Here is an 18,152-nt window from a genome sequence, read left to right on the forward strand (position 1 = left end):
TGCTTTTCATGTTATTGCTGTCAGTTTTTGGTAACAAACATATGCTACTGTTATTAGAATTTGGAAGTTTTCCTCTTTTTGTCTCTGCTCTGGAACAGTTTAAAAAGCATTAGAGTCTGTTTATTCTGTAAGATTTCCTAAAATCAGCCTATGAAGCCCTCAGGGCCTGGTGCTCTTTGGGAGCCTACCACTTTAACAATTTTTTCCTTTTTCTTAGGTTTTTAATATTTAATGTTTAGATTTTTAATTTGCCAACTTTAGTAAACTGTGTTTTTTTAGAAAAATGATTCATTTCATCTGGATCTTCACATTTATTTGCAGATAATCGAAAAAATAGTCTCCTGTGATTCTTTTTTTTGTATTTTTATTATGTATATTTGTGCTTTCTTAATTTTAATTCTTGATCAAGTTAGCTAGTGGTTAATCTGTCTTAAGTGGTTAAATTTATTCATTAGGATTATCATTCCTCTGTTTTTTATTTTATTATTTTTTTCTTTCACATTCCTTAATTCATTTCTCCTTTTTTCCATTTTTGATTATTGATTATTTTTTCCGCTATCTTCTTGAGCTAGGTGGTTAGTTCATTTATTTTTATTCTTTCTTATTTATTAAGGTAACTACTGAAACTGCTAATTTTCTGCTGAGGATGGCTTTAGCGCCTATTACTTGGATATTGGTTTGTAATGTTACCAATGTTTTCTAATTAAATTGCAATTTTAGTTTTGATATCCTCTTTGACTCAGGATTTTAAAAATTTTATGTGATAGGGTCTTTCCGTCTTCTCAGTTGATTTCTTTCGTGACCAGAGAATTATCTGCATTATTTCTGCTTTTTGACATTTATTGAGGTTTTGTGGCCTAAATATATGGTCATCTTTGTGAATATTTCATGAGTGTTATAAAAGAAAGTATAGTCCCTGTTTTCAGTGAATAGAGTTCAGGATATGTCAAGTAGAATTACCTTATAAATCTATCATCTAGTCTACTCTTTATTGAAAGCCCCTTGTCTGTGACCTTCTCCAGGTAGTCTCCCTGTGGCTTGGCAACCTTAAAGAAGGAGAGCAATTCTGATATAGGTGTCTGACAGCTACAGTCCCAAGCTCTGCCAAGAAAGTGCACATTCCTGCCTCCCCAGCTAAGAACTAGTCCTTGCAGAAATATTGATAGGCAGGGGAAAGAAATCTGCAAGAACTAGTCATTATGTCTTATTCATTTACACTGACCAATAGCCAAATCAGGCACACACTTGGCTTTACATATTTGTACAAAACCAAAACCTTTCCTTTTTTCTTTCTTTCTTTCTCTTTTGATTCCACTGAGGTTTCCACCAAGTACTTCCTCAAGACAGATGTGTAACACCCTCTGAGCAGTCTTTCAGTGCTACCTACTTCCATGCCCGAGTCAGGATGGCACTTCCTTGTATTTCCCTGTCCTTGGAAACCTGGTTTGGTGTCTACAGTCTTTCCTTGATAACGGCCCAATGCTTGTTGATTTTCCTTCCAACGTGAGCAAGCCATACAGTGTCTCTGTGCTCCAGATTATGCCCATCACTAGACATTTACTGGTGTTATAAGCACCAGCTAGTGTTAAAATGTTAAGTTTATCTCAGTCTATGTGTAACAAAAATTCAAAAAGCACTGGTTTTAAAAATAGTTCTTTTTCTCACATAAAAGGAAAGCCGGAGGCAGCCGGTACAGCTGCTCAAATTAATACATGATAATTGTAAAAAATCTCAAGCATTACAGAAGTCCCAACCATTCAGTAATATTTTCTTTATCATTTTCATGATGTACAATTCCTTAACTTCCACATTTATATACAGAGATCTGTTTTTGATTTAAAATTCTCAAGCAAGAGTATAAATACTTAATTGAAAAGTTATTTTGTTCCTGTGAGCTAGGAGTTCCTGAAAATTTTCCCATAAATCCAAGGGAATATATAGATGATATATGAGTTTAATTTTCTATCTAACTGTAGAAGAATGCCCCTGTGACAACTTCTGAAATTAATTTTTTAATGATAGGTTCATGTTCATCAAATGGGTTTGAATTTTCAGGGAAAAGTGCTCTATTGGGACTAAGTGGTGTAGTCATAAAACTATCAACCATACTGAAGATTTTTCATTTCCCTGAGTCTGATCTGAAGGATGTAAACCTGGGACTACCTGCAAAAGAATAATCAACATCCATTCAAACACAAGTGATTATCTTCTTTATTTTCTACTGGCCTCCAGGAAAAAATTATTTTTCAAAAGAAGAAAAATAGACTTGGAGTTTTTTTTGCTTTAGGAAAATAAGTTTTAACTATTAAGTCAGATCCAGGCTTGATGCTTGGCTCTGCCATATTCTAGCTGTATTATCTTAGAAAGTTTATTGACTAAGATTCTCAAACTTTATTTATTTACAGGAAAGAGTAGCTATGTGTGTTGTTAAGAGTGTTTGGCACACGATAGGCCATCAAAAGTAAGGATTATTATTTTTAAAGTAAATATTCACATTTTTTCCTTTTATCTAGACCTACCTTTAGATTGTCTTAACAGCTATATTTGGTGTAAAGATTCATTGTTGTTGCTTTGGCTGTTGTTGTTGTTATTGTTCAACAATAAATATTTTTGCCCCATCAGGGAACTGACAATCTGTTGGAGAGTATCTGATTAGGGAACTCTGATATTACTGAGGAACTATAAAAAAAGAGCTGAAAGACTGGGAAGTCTTTACACAACTTTCTCTTTTCAGTTTCTAGAAATATAGTTAAGTTTAAACAATTGAACATTTTGTATGGGGATAGTCATTTAAAGGTCAGTGGAAGGAGCTCAACTGTTTTTATTTGAGAATAAAAATTGTGTAGGAAGTTATCACCCGTTACATAAGTAATATTGATTAGCTCTTTTTCTTTTTTTCCATTAGGGATATCAAGAGGTATCCTTTTTTTTTTAATATCTTTATTGGAGTATAATTGCTTTACAATGGTGTGTTAGTTTCTGCTTTATAACAAAGTGAATCAGCTATACATATACATACATCCCCACATCTCTTCCTTCTTGCATCTCCCTCCCTCCCACCCTCCCTATCCCACCCCTCTAGGTGGTCACAAAGCACCAAGCTGATCTCCTTGTGCTATGCGGCTGCTTCCCACTAGCCATCTATTTTACGTTTGGTACTGTATATATGTCCATGCCACTGTCTCACTTCATCCCAGCTTACCCTTCCCCCTCCCCGTGTCCTCAAGTCCATTCTCTAGTAGGTCTGCATCTTTATTCCCATCTTGCCCCTAGGTTCTTCATAACCATTTTTTTTTTAGATTCCATATATATGTGTTAGCATACGGTATTTGCTTTTCACTTTTTGACTTACTTCGCTCTGTATGACAGATTCTAGGTCCATCTACCTCACTACAAATAACTCAGTTTCGTTTCTTTTTATGGCTGAGTAATATTCCATTGTATATATATGCCACATCTTTATCCATTCATCTGTTTATGGACACTTAGGTTGTTTCCATGTCCTGGCTCTCGTAAATAGAGCTGCAGTGAACATTGTGGTACATGACTCTTTTTGAATTATGGTTTTCTCAGGGTATATGCCCAGTAGTGGGATTGCTGGGTCATATGGTAATTCTATTTTTAGTTTTTAAGGAAGCTCCATACTGTTCTCCATAATGGCTGTATCAATTTACATTCCCACCAACAGTGCAAGAGGGTTCCCTTATTGATTAGCTTTTATTCTGATTTCAGAAGTCAATATGAAGCAACCTTATTCCAGCCCTGTCAGTTTATACTGGTGAATTCTATAGCTCACCATAAAATTATCCATTTGTTAGTGTATTTAAGACAGTAATACAAATATTTTGTTAATAATTAAGCCTATATAAAAGAATAAATCTGGTGCCCAGGCATAAGAGTATATTTGATTTTGTCTAACTGTCTGGAGCAATTCCACACATTTTCAGCATGTTATTCTGTAGCTTTGGGATGGATCATAACTGCTTCACCATTGTTCAGTTTGCAATAGTAATCTCTACATAATTATTAAAACAAAACATTTGCCTCTTCTAAGTCCTAGTTTCATGATCTGACTTCAGGGGAACCCAAATTGACAGCCTTTCTTTTTAAGTTAATTTTTATTGGAGTATAGTTGCTTTACAATGTTGTGTTAGTTTCTACTGTACAGCAAAGTGAATCAGCTAGACGTATACATATATCCCCTCTTTTTTGGATTTCCTTCCCATTTAGGTCACCACAGAGCATTGAGTAGAGTTTCCTGTGCTATATAGTAGGTTCTTATTAGTTATCTATTTTATACATAGTATCAATAGTGTATATATATCAATCGCAATCTTCCAGTTCCTCCCACCCCCCCTTCCCCCTTGGTATGAATACATTTGTTCTCTACATCTGTGTCTCTATTTCTGCTTTGCAAATAAGATCATCTATACCATTTTTCTAGATTCCACAGATATGCGTTAATATACAATATTTGTTTTTCTCTTCCTGACTTACTTCACTCTGTATGACAGTCTCTGGGTCCATCCACATCTCTACAAATGACCCAATTTCAATCCTTTTTATGGCTGAGTAATATTCCATTGTATATGTGTACCACATCTTCTTTATGCATTCCTCTGTTGACGGACATTTAGGTTTGACAGCCTTCTTCCATCTTCCTGTCTGGAAGAAGTGTGAGAATTGGAAAGAAAGTGATAACATGATCTCTGTTTGCAATAATGTAATAGAATAAAAGGAAACCCTAAGATAATCATTCTAAAAATAAAACCAAAATTAAGAGAATTAATTAAAGTAGCAGCATAAAAAACTAATAAAGAAAAATCAATAGTTTCATATATCCAAAGAATAACTAGCTAGATGATATCAAGGGAGTGGAAATCACACTTGTAGTTGCAAGAGAATATTTTTTTTAAACTTAGGAATAAGCTTAAAATGTTTACTCTTCAAAGATGCAAAAGTAGACTTGAACAAATGTAAAGGCATCCCTTGTTTATGGGTAGGGCAACTCTACATCATACTTATGTTAATTCTTCCCAAGTTAATAAAGAAATTTAATGTGATTCCATTAAAAATATTGAGATTTTTCTCTTAAAGTAGACTGTTGAGTCTAAAGTTCTTTTGGGAAATGAGTAAGCAGGAAAAGGAAGGGAAACCCAAAAACAAGAACAATGAGAGGAACTAGCCCTGTAAGATATTAAAACACTGTATAATTTCCCTATAAATAAAAAAATCATGTTCACTGATACATAACTAGATATACAAAATGATAGAATAGACAAAAAGTTCAAAATAGAACAATTACATGTGAAAAGTGACACCTCAATCACTGGGGAAATATACTGCTTTAAATAAATATTTTTGGCGTAACTACATAGCCTTTTGGGAAAAAGTAAAATTGAATCCATATCTCATCCTGGATATCAGAATGAAATCCAAATTACCCAGATATCTAAATGTAAAAAGTAAAACTGCACAAGAACACAAGGATTCATTTCTTTATAAACTGGGAGTGAGAAAAGCCTTTCCAACTATGATTACAAATCTAGAAGCATCAAAGAAAATACTAAAACATTGACAAACTTGACTACATAAAAGTAGAAAGAACTTTTTCAAAGCAAAAAAAAAAAAGCAAAAGTCACTAAACAAATTAAAAACCTAGAAGAAAATATCTTCAATTTATATGAAAAAATTACATAACAATCACCTAATTGATAAAGAGCTCTTAAAAACTGGGAAGACCATATGCAAAAATAAACTCCAAATGGCTTAAAGACTTAAATGTAAGACCAGACACTATAAAACTCTTAGAGGAAAACATAGGAAAAACACTTTTTGACATAAACTACAGCAAGATCTTTTTTGACCCACCTCCTAGAGTAATGGAAATAAAAACAAAAATAAACAAATGGGACTTAATTAAACTTAAAAGCTTTTGCACAGCAAAGGAAACCAAAAACAAGACAAAAAGACAACCCTCAGAATGGGAGAAAATATTTGCAAATGAAACAACAGACAAAGGATTAATCTCCAAAATATACAAACAGCTCATGGAGCTCAATATCAGAAAAACAAACAGTCCAGTTAAAAAATGGGCAGAAGACCTAAATAGACATTTCACCAAGGAAGACATACAGATGGCCAAGAGGCACATGAAAAGATGCTCAACATCACTAATTATTAGAGAAATGCAAATCAGAACTACAATGAGGTATCACCTCATGCCTGTCAGAATGGCCATTATCAAAAAATCTAGAAACAATAAATGCTAGAAAGGGTGTGGTGAAAAGGGAACCCTCCTGCACTGTTGGTGGGAATGTAAATTGATACAACCACTATGGAAAAAGTATGGAGGTTCCTTAAAAAAATAAAAATAGAACTACCATATGAACCAGCAATCCCACTACTGGGCATATACCCTGAGAAAACCATAATGCAAAAAGAGACATGTACCCCAATGTTCATTGCAGCACTATTTACAATAGCCAGGACAGGGAATCAACCTAAATGTCCATTGACAGATGAATGGATAAAGAAGATGTGGCATATATATATAGTGGAATATTACTCAGCCATAAACAGAAACAAAATTGAATTATTTGTAGTGAGGTGGATGGACCTAGAGTCTGTCATACAGAGTGAAGTAAGTCAGAAAGAGAAAAGCAAATACCATATGCTAATGCATATATATGGAATCTATAAAACAAAAAATGGTACTGATGGACCTAGTTGCAGGGCAGAAATAAAGAGGTAGACATGGAAAATGGACTTGAGGACATGGGATGGGAGGGCGAAGTGAGAGTAGCATCGACATATATACACTACCGAATGTAAAATAGTTGGCTGGTGGGAAGCAGCAGCATAGCACAGGGAGATAGGCTCGGTGCTTTGTGATGACCTAGAGGGGTGGGATAGGGAGGATGGGAGGGAGGCTCAAGAGGGAGGGGATATGGGGACTTGTGTATGCATATGGCTGATTCACTTTGTTGTGCAACAGAAACTAGCACAGTATTGTGAAGCAATTATACTGCAATAAAGATCTATTAAAAAAAAAGAAACTGGGAAGAGGAAGACTAAATACCATTGGGAAAAGATGTGAACAGAGTTTAAAGAAAAAGCTGACATTCTTCAACTTACGAAAAAAGGCTTCATTCATAACAAGAGAAAGGTATATTAAAATTACTGAGAGATACCATTTTTCACCTATTCAGATTGCCCAAAATACAAAAACTTGAAGAAATACTGTGATGGCAAATAATAAGGAAACAGGCACCCTCAGGCATTGCTAGTTGGAGTACAAAGTGGTACAACTTCTATGGAAAGGAATTTAACAATATCTAGCTACATTGCCTTTGCATTTGTCACTTGACTCAGCAGTTCCACTGAAGAGACACTTCCCCAAATATGAAATACTTATCATTACTTGTGATGGGGTTCAGGGCCGGCCACCCCACAATACGCTACTTTGGCATATTGATTGCTTTGAATTCAAGTTACTTGAGAAACAGCCAGTGCAAGATGGACTCCCTGACCCTGTCCTCTTTCCGCCTGAAAGCAGGAAATAAATCTCCCATCTGAAAGGCAACCTCTGAGCACCAAGACTTAGGGACATTTTTACCTCCAGGGATAGAAAGTTCAGGGTGGAAAAGGCTATGTAAACTAATTCTGCTTAGTTTCTTCACTAATTAATACCCAAGCCTAAGTGTCTTTGTCAGTTCTTCACAAATTAATTGTTTCTTTGTCTAAAAAATATAAAAGCTGCCTGCTTTTGTCATTTCTTTGAGTCTCCTGTTTCTGTGAACTCCCATATGTATGAAATTAAAATTTGTTTCCTGTTGATTTGTCATGTCGATTTAATTATTAGACTCTCAGAAGAACCTAGAAAGGTAGAGGAAGATTTTTTCTTCCCCAATACTTGTCACAGCAAAAGATTGGAAATAACCCAAACATCTGTCAATAGATGCCTGGTTGAGTAAAATAGAGTATTATGCATCCATTAAAAAAATGAGGAAGATTTCTGTGAACTTACATCAAACGAGTTGTAAGATATATTGTTAAGTGAAAAATGTAAGGTGTAGAGTATTATATGTGTGTTATGAGTTGAATTGTGTCCTCTAAAGAGATATGCTGAAGTCCTAATGCCCAGTACCTGTGAATGTGACCTTATGTGGAAACAGGGTCTTTACAGATATAATAAAGTAAAGATAAGGTCATACGGGATCAGGGAGAACCCTAATCCAATGACAGGTGTCCTTATAAGAAGAGGGAAATTTCGACACAGAGACACAGACACATAGGAGAGAAGGCCATCCAACCATACAGGCAATGACTAGAGTAATGCTTCCACAAGCCAAGGAATACTACAGGGTGCTAGTGACCACAGGTGCTGGGAGAGAGGCATGGAACAGATAACTCACTCTCAGGAGAGGAAGGAACTCAGGAACCAACTGTGCCGCCACCTTGATTTTGAACTTCTGGCCTCCTGAACTGTGAGAGAATACATTTCTATTGTTTTAAACCACCCAGTTTGTGATACTTTGTTATGGCAGCACTAGGAAGATAATACAATATGCTACATGTTTTTGTAAGAGAAAAGGAAAAATAAGAACACATATATATACTCATTTTTGCAAAAAGAAATGTAAAAGAGCAAGCCAGAAATTAATAAAAAATGGTCACATATAGAGGATCAGTTGAAAAGGCCATGGAGAGGGTGTGTTTGGGGGCAAGGCTTCCTTAACTATGTCATATCATTTTGACTTTACATACATTTTACATATTTTTTAAAAAGGATAGCAAAAAGAAAAAAATAGAGGAAACACTAAAAGTGAAGACAAATACAATCAAAAGAATCCGACTACATAAAAATCGATTCTATTACCACCCAGAAAAGAGAAATTTCAGTTAACTCTTGAACACAACACTCTGACTGTATATCCTTTGCAGGACATATTCTAAGGGCAAAAAGAACTACAAAATGATCTTAAACTTCTTTCAGTAGGTTTACTGTTAGTGGTAATATCAGAATTGTAATTTGAAACTACATAATTGTTGCAAGAAAAAGCAAATAAGTAAATATGTTGATATTCTAAGGAACCAAGATTTTTAGTGTTTAAGAGAAAAGAAATACAAATATAAAAGAAATTAAGGAATGACAAACCTCTGATGTAATGTTAGAATTGGTACAAAATGTAAGAAATGAAACTATACAATGAAAATATATTCTGTAGCTCTGGCCACTGAAAGGGCCCCAAAGTGAGGGCCCAGGCAGCTGCCTAATCTTCATGTTGCAAAGGCCTGCTCTGGTTTTCTGTTTACGAGATTCTTAATCATTTTTTGGAATTTTTCATCCTAATAAAACAGTAAAAATCTTAAAGTGGCCATCTTGCATGTTGTTACTATTAATATATTCCCTTACAGTATCCAGTCCAGTGTTGTCCCTGGCAGAGACCACTCAATTCAAGTAATTGGTTGACTGTTTTCCCTTGAGGCTACCAGATTATTCTAGACTAACAGTTACAGGAACTCAGACAGTGCTGTGACAACAGACCTCATTTTGGGTGAAAGGTAAGTACATAAATTAAAGAGGTCTTACCTTCTCAATGCCCGGAAGCTTCCTTCTTCCTTCTAGTGCATGGGGAAAGGAGAGCAGCCCATCTTTTGTCTCCAAATCTACCAACCACCTTGTGCTGCAACCCTCCAGTAAGGAAGAGCAGGTGCCCCTCTCAGAGACCAAACTTTCCATTTGTGACCTAGACTCCAAGGTACAGATGCCCTCCACTAGTCCCCAGCTTGAAACATACACACACACACACCCCACATGTATCTTTTTTGATCACACATCTTCAAGCTACCACCTCATTTCACTGATCACCTGCATCACAGAATCATCAAAATAGTTGTCTAAAGGTATCATTTCTACCCCTCACATTCATCGTCTCCTCAACTGTCTCAGCCAGGCTCACCACCCCACCGACAGTGCTCTTGTCAGGGTGGCCAGTGGCCTCCTTATTGTCAAATCCAACCATCCGCTGTCTGTTTTCATGTCACTCAACCTCTGGGCAGCAGACCACACAGTTGATCATTCTTGAATCACTTTCTTCCATAGGATTCCGGCTTTCCTCCTTTCTCACAGACCTCTCCTGTCAACTCCTCCTGTCTGTGTCATCTGTGTTGGAGGGCTCTAGGCCTCAGTTCCCAGACTTCAATTTATACTCTCCCTAAGTGATCTCGTTCACTTTTTAAGATGTTTTCTACATGGAGATGAAGACCAAATTCATATATTTAACTCTAGTCTCTTTCCTGGGCTCCATCTGCCTGTTTAACATCTCTAACAGGATGGTCTCTGGAGTTAGGCCAGCTAGGCTTGTATCCCAGTTCCTACTTGTATATGGTCTTGTGTTACTTAACATTATCCGTGAAATGAAAATGATAATAGTACCTACTTCACTAGGTTGTTTAGAACAGTACTGGCACAAAGTAAGTGCATGATAAACACCCTGTTTGTTTACTTGTGAATTCCCTGGTAGAAGTTTGGAGACAAGGAACTTCATGTGTGTGTCTAATTCAACAGTTAATTCTCAAGGTCTGGCATATAGTAGCAGCTGGATATTGATTGAATTAATGAATCGATGAATGGATGAATACATTCCTTTAAAGGAGGAAAACGCAGTGCATCCACAAATCAGCTGAATTGCCACTGGTTGCCAACGCCTTGACTGCAGGAGTCATCTCTGGCTTTTCTCCACCTTCCCAACACTGTATCTTTGGAGTCTCTCTTCTCAATGGCCAAGTCCTAGGAGTGTGACATCCCTGCGTCTGATATCTGATAGTGTAGGGCATGCTCTGTTTTGTTTGAAAATGTGAAATATATTGTTCAGGCTCATCAATAATGTTTTTTACTTTAGACTCAGTTTCACCAGAACTTAGTAGAAACCTAGAAAGAAGTTCTATTATGTAAAGTATATCTCTCTATGGATATATAGATATCTATGTATATCATATATCTATATATAACACGAATAAATTTAAGGACAGTGAAAAACAATGAATTTTCCCGTTGGTTAGGGGACAGGGGTCGGGGAGAAAGATTTTTTGCCAAATAAAGAGTAGATAACGTGCACTGTAATACAACAGCGCCGCGGAGCACAGCGAAGCCGAGCCCGCCACCGGCCCGCGCTCGGGCCCCGCCCTTATCCCGACCCCGCCCCGCCTTGCACCGCGGCCCACCTCCGCCCTGCACTCCCGCCCCGCCCCGCGCTCCGGCCCCGCCCCACATCTCGGCAGCGTTCTCCCTGGCGGGGTATCCCTGCCGCCCCGGCAGAGCCAGGTTCTCCCCACGCCCGAACCCCTCCACCCCAGGCCTGGGGGGCCGCAGCGCACCGAGCGGCTCGGCGTGGAAAGATGGCCGCCCTGACAACGGTCGTGGTGGCGGCGGCGGCCACAGCTGTAGCGGGGGCTGTGGCGGGGGCGGGCGCGGCCACCGGGACCCGCGTGGGAGCAACGCCTGTGCTGCAACAGGTAAATGGAGGAGGCAGACGTGGGCCGGGGGGCTGCAGGCGCCAGAGGCTGGACGGGGCCCCAGGCTGAACAGGTGTGCCCTGTAGCGCGGCCCCGGGAGGCGGGAGGCGCGGTGTTAGGCTCCCTTTGCTCGGGGCCTGGCACACGCCAGCGTTTCGCTTTGTTCGGTTGTGCGTTTAACTGCTTTTACGGAGCCGCCTGTCGTGGTTTTGGAGGGTAGGAAGATCTGGGTGGAAACGCTGGCTCTGCCTCTTCCTAGCGTGTGATAGGAACATATTTAACCTCTCGGTGACTCAGTTTCTTCTCTAAACGTTGGAACTGATAAAATGCAGCTTCCCGAGCCGTGCACATTGTCTGGGAAGCCCCTGGTACAATGCTTGGTTGGAGAGAGATTCGGTGCCCAGTGACTGGTGGCTGCTGTATTATTGTATCAGCGCTGGGAACACAAGGAGGAGTCAAACATGGGATGGTCTGAGGCTGATGTGTTTCCAGAGATCTTCTCAGGACCCATTTCTCTGCAGTGAGGACCAGAGGATCCCCCAAGGAGAATTGTTGGATCCAGCTGCTCAGGTCACAGATCTTGACACCTCTCCTTTTCTCACAGCCCACACCCCAGAGCATGGGCAGTTCCTGTCTGCTCTACCTTTGGAATAAGTCCAGAATCCCACTCTTCTCACCACCTCACATGGTGGTCCACACCATCATTTCTCCCCCAGCAGAAATACTTTCCTAGTTGGTTTCTATTCTTCCACTCTTGCCTTCCTGAAGTATTCTCAACAGTCAGGTGATTGAGTCCAGTAATGACACTTGTCTGCTCAGATCCCTCAGAGTAAAAGCAGACGTTTTTACCGAGGTCCACAGGGCCTCTGAGCTGCCCCTACCGCCTCCCTGTCACCTCATCCCCAGTCCCCTGCTCTGAGTCTGCTGCGGCCATACTGGCTTCCTGGTGGTCCTTCAGACAGGTGGAGCACACTCCTCCCTCAGGATTTTTGCAGTTGCTGTTCCCTCTGCTTGGAATCTCTTTCCTAGTGGTCTCATGGCCAGCACCATCACCGCCTTCAGATAAATGCCATCAGCTCAGTGATTCTTTCCTTGACCTCCCCTTACTGAATCCCCCTACCCAGCACACCCTGTTGTCTTTTCTGGTTTTGTTTTTCTCCATAGCATTTATTACCATATAACATATTACATATTTTATGCTCACTTTTTAATTTTTCTCCACCCTGCCTGGGAACGTAAAACCCTGCCCTCTATGAGGGAAGAAACTTTTGGAAGTTTATTCACTGCTGTATTCCCAGCACCAAAAGCTGTGCCTCTTTAGTCCAGGAACATAGTAGATGCTCATTAAGTATTTGTGGATTAGTCCAAACCTGAAAGGAGGCTGTTATGAGCTGAGGACAGCTTCTATCATTTTCTTCCTCTAAGGAAATACAGTGTCTTTACCTGTTTCAAGAAATTCCACCTCAGACAAGTTTTCTCACACATCCTCTGCATTTATTATTCTAACTCTGGCCCAAATGTCTCAGGAAAAAAATATAAAATACAGAAAAATACATAATAGATACATTTTTTTTCAGATATATTTAAAATACTTTAAAAATCTTTTTTTAAAATGTATGGCCCTTTTAGTTTTAGTCCTCTTGGTGGCTCTCTCCATGAAACCTTTCTGGCTTACTTTAGTTGAAAATGATTTGTTCTCCAAATTCTTATAACCATGTTTAACCTCCTGGTTTGCATTTCTCACAAGTTGCCTAATACTGTTATTGATGCACACTCTTGCTGACTACAGTGATTCTCAGAGGTTTGTCTTCCTTGGTGTTGGATTAGAATCACCTGTGGAGTTGTTTCAACTGTGACATCGGTTTCTCACATTCAGCAATGTCTGGAGACAGTTTTGGTTGTCACAGCTGCAGGTGGACCATGGGGTGTTTGTGTGTGCTCCTAGCATCTAGTGGGTACAGGCCAAAGGACAGCTCCCCCCAAACAAAAAATTACCTGGTCAAAAATATCAGTAGTGCTGAGGTTGAGACACCCTGCCTTATACCCTTTCACCAGTTTTAGGGAAGGCAGAGCCTCATGGTTGACAGTCACAGCAGTAGTGAGGTAGAATTTCTCAAGGGTGTTTGGGTTTAAAAAAAAAAAACAATTAGAATCTCTACTGTACCATACTGTGCTTTTTGAGGAGTTTAACTATGTGTTATCCTTCTGTGTATTCCCCCCAACATACCACATACACATACACACAGACACACACACATACACACTATACACTCAAATTGTACAACCTACCACTGAGCTTGGATATTTGTCATAGGATTTCATGAATGAGTATTCCTATTGACTCTAACAGTGAAACCAACTAATGTTTTCCTGAGAAGAGATAATTTTCCTCATGATATTAGAGATGTCTGCCAAAATATCTAAAGTTCCTATATTAGCCTGCTAGGGCTTCCATAACAAAATACCACAGACTGAATGGCTTAAATGACAGAAGTTTACTTTTTTACCATTTTGCAGGCTGGGAAGTCCAAGATCAAGGTGCTATCAGGGTTAGTTTCTGGCTTGTAGACAGTCACCTTCTTGCTGTGTCCTCACATGTGCACATGCAGAGAGAGAGAGTTTTCTGGTGTCTCTTCCTCTTTTTTTTTTTTTTTTTTTTCGATACATGGGTCTCTTACTGTTGTGGCCTCTCCCGTTGTGGAGCACAGGCTCCGGATGCGCAGGCCCAGTGGCCACGGCTCATGGGCCCAGCTGCTCTGCAGCACATGGGATCTTCCCGGACCAGGGCACAAACCCGCGTCCCCTGCATTGGCAGGTGGACTCTCAACCACTGCACCACCAGGGAAGCCCTCTTCCTCTTTTTATAAGGACACCAGTCCTAATGGATTAGGACTCTATCCTTATGATCCCATTTAACCTTAATTACTTCCTCCAAATCCAGGGCCTCAACCTGTGAATTTGGGGGGTGATAATTCAGTCCATAACTGTTTCCTTAAATTATTTTGGAATAATTATCTTTGAAGTTTCAGAACTATTTTGTATTGTGTTTTATTTTACAACCTCCATAGAGTGTGGAATCCCATAAATTTCTCATTCATTTTGGAAAGAAATAATGTACCCTATCTATGCATTTTAATGCTTATATCTTATTTGTCCATAATTCTCCTCAGCCATTGCCTTTCAGGGCCGAAGACTATGAATCTCTTGAGTGTCCTCTCAGATGCCCTTTCCCTCTTGATCTTTCCAGCAGCTGAATTATAACTTTTTTGAAGTATCTCTAGCAGTATCACACTAGTGTATGTTCTGGTTTTGTACCAAGATAGAGCTGTGTCTTCTGTTTGATTTGTTTCTAATGACCTTCCTGTGATGACTTGTATTTTATGGCATTTGGCTGCCTGGAGTGGTCCTTCAGTAATAAGCACATTACTTTTCTGACTTTAAATGATTACTCAAAGTGGATTTCCTCTAGAAGATCACACACATGAATAGGGCTGTGTGTGTGTGGCAGAGTGCAGAATCTCCCTCCCGCCTCAAGGATAGTCACATCCTAATCCCCTGCACCTGTGAATATGTGACCTTACATGATTAAAGGAACTTTGCAGATATGATTAAATTGAGGATCTTGAGATGGGGAGTTTATCTGGGTGGGCTGATATATTCACAAAGGTCCGTGTAAGAGGGAAGCAGGAGGATCAGAACCAGTAGGAGAGGTAACAGTGGAAGCAAGAGGGTGAAGTTATGTGAGGAAGGGGCCGTGAGCCAAGGAATGAAGGTGGCCTCTAAAAGCTGAAAAAAAGGTAAGGAAGTAATAGATTCTCCTCTGAATCTCCAGAAAGAACATAATCCTGCCAACACCTTAATTTTAGACTTGACCTCCAGAATTGTAAGAGAATAAATTTGTGTTGTTTAAGGCTCTATGTTTGTGGTAAACTAATCTTTGGTAAGTTTGTTATAGTAGTGATAGGAAATGAATGCAACCAGAGAAGGCCTAAGAAGGCCTGAGCTCTCACCTTTGGCTGGTCTTGAAACTCTGTGCAACAGGAAATGAAGGCTAAAGTAGAGTTTTAAACTGCTTGCCCGAGTACTGATGGCATGCTCCAGCATGTACTTAGACCACCTCAGCAAAGACTGGGGACTTAAGTGGTTCAAGACATCTAAGAAAATATTTGACCAACCAATTGTTCACTGACAACTAAGCTAACAAAACAGGGATTTCAGTGCCACACAAACAAAGAATACAGACTTTACTGAATTGGTTCAGAAAAATGACTAAACAGTGACAACAACAAACCTTGGAGAGGGGAAAGAATCTCATTTTCAGAGTTGCCACATTATATTATTAAAAGTGTTGAGTATTTATTTATTTATTTATTTTTGTGGTACGTGGGCCTCTCACTGTTGTGGCCTCTCCTGTTGCAGAGCACAGGCTCTGGATGCACAGGCTCAGCGGCCATGGCTCACAGGCCTAGCTGCTCCGTGGCATGTGGGATCTTCCCAGACCAGGACACGAACCCGTGTCCCCTGCATCGGCAGGTGGAGTCTCAACCACTGTGCCACCAGGGAAGCCCAAGTGTTGAGTATTTGACAGACGAATTATGAGATGTGCAAAGAAACAAGAAAGTATGGTCCACACACAGAAGAATTAAAAAAAAAAAAGAACAGTAAAAAGAAACTGTCCCTTAAGATGACCAAATGTTGGACATAATAGACAAAGACTTTAAATCATCTACTTTAAATATGTTCAAAAATCTAAAGGAAACCATTTCTAAAGAAATAAACTATGAGAATGGTGTCTCACCAAATAGAAAATATCTATAAAGAGAAAAATTATAATAAAATAATCAAATAGAAATTTTGGAGTTAAAAAATACAAGAACTCAATTCACTAGAAGGACTCAACACTAGATTTGAGCTGGCAGAAGATAGGTCAGTTCAGATTATCCAGACTGAGGAACAGAAAGAAAAAAAGAACAAAGAAAAATGAACAGAGCCTTAGAGACCTGTGAGATACCATCAAGTGTCACAGCTAATGAGAGTCCCAGAAGGAGAGGAAAGAGAAAAGGGGGGAAAAGAATATTTGAGGAAATGATGGGTGAAATATGAATCTACACATTGTTGGAACTCAGTGAACTCCAAGTAGAATAAACTCAAAGAGATCCATACCTAGACATGTCATAATCAAACTGTAGAAAACACAAAGACAAAAAGAAAATCTTGAAAGCACCAACAGAGAAGCAACTCAACACATACAAGGGATCCTCAGTAAAAACTGGTTTCTCAACAGAAACCTTGGACTCCAAAGGCATGGAATGATAGACATAGTCAAAATGCTGAAAGAAAAGGACTCTCAACCAAGAATTCTGTGTCCAGAAAAATAATTGTCTAAAAATGAAGGAGACTACATCAAACTAAAAACATCAACAAAATGAAAAGACAACGTACTGAACGAGAGAAAACATTTGCAAGTCATATAAGGAGTTAATATCCAAAGTATATACTTGTACAACTCAATAGCAAAAAAAAAAAAAAAAAAAAAAATCAGATTGAAAAATGGGCAAAGGAACTGAATAGGCATTTTCCTCAAGAAGACGTACAGATGACCAACAGGTACATGAAAAGATGCTCAGCATCATTAATCATGAGGGAAATGCAAATCAAAACTGCACATTTTAGAATAGCTGTTATCAAAGGGACAAGAAATAACAAGTGTTGGTGAGGATGTGGAGAAAAGTGAACCCTTGTGCGCTGTTGGTAGGGATATAAATTGGTTTAGCCTCTCTGGAAAACAGTATGGGGGTTCCTCAAATAATTAAAAATAGAACTACGATATGATCCAGCAATTCTGATTCTGGGTATTTATCTGAAGGAAATGAAAACACTAACTTGAAAAGATACATGCACCCCAGTGTTCACTGTAGCATTATTTACAATAGCCAAGAAATGGAAGCAACCTATGACCACTAATGATGAATGGATAAAGAAAATGTACACACACACACACCACTGGAATACTATTCAGCCATAAAAAGAAGGAAATCTTGCCATTTACAAAAATGTGGATGGACCTTGAGGACATTATGTCAAGTGAAATAAGTCAGACAGAGAAAGACAAATACCATATGATCTCACTTAAGTGTGGAATCTAAAAAAAAAAATTAAACTCATAGATACAAAGAACAGGTTGGTGGTTGTCAGAGGCAGGGGATAGGGGCTGAGAAAAATGGATAAAGGTAGTCAAAAGGTACGAACTTAGTTATAAAATAAATAAGTCCTGGGGATGTAATGTACAGCATGGTGACTAGTTAACAGTAGTTGCTAAGAGAGTAGATCTAAAAAGTTTTCATCACAAGAAAAACAATTTGTAACTCTGGTAATGGATGCTAAGTAGACTTGTGGTGAGCATTTTGCAATATATACAAATATTGAATCATATTATACATCTGAAACTAATTATATGTCTATTATATCTCAATTTAAATATCAAAGGAGATTGGAATTCAAAGGGAGCTTGGAGTTTAATAAAATATTTTCATATATATTTTAAAAATAACTTTAAAAATAAAGTTGAGACTTAAAGATATTAAATAATTTGCCTCGATTTCTATTATTAGATATACATCTCAATAGAGGCT

The 18,152-nt window shown here is 38.7% G+C and overlaps 1 protein-coding gene across 1 annotated transcript in view; it reads left to right on the forward strand.

Annotated features, from left to right (window-relative positions):
• Positions 1–11,271: 11,271 nt before the first annotated feature.
• Positions 11,272–18,152, forward strand: part of CCDC112 (coiled-coil domain containing 112) — a 29,729-nt gene continuing 22,848 nt past the window's right edge. Inside the window, exon 1 of the mRNA XM_082621703.1 lies at positions 11,272–11,520. Coding sequence (XP_082477829.1) covers positions 11,404–11,520 — 117 coding nt within the window. The 5' untranslated portion in view covers positions 11,272–11,403. The remainder of the gene's footprint in view (positions 11,521–18,152) is intronic.

This window comes from Mesoplodon mirus (genome assembly GCF_964341445.2).
Source record: "Mesoplodon mirus genome assembly, chromosome: 5".
Taxonomy (NCBI): domain Eukaryota; kingdom Metazoa; phylum Chordata; class Mammalia; order Artiodactyla; family Ziphiidae; genus Mesoplodon; species Mesoplodon mirus.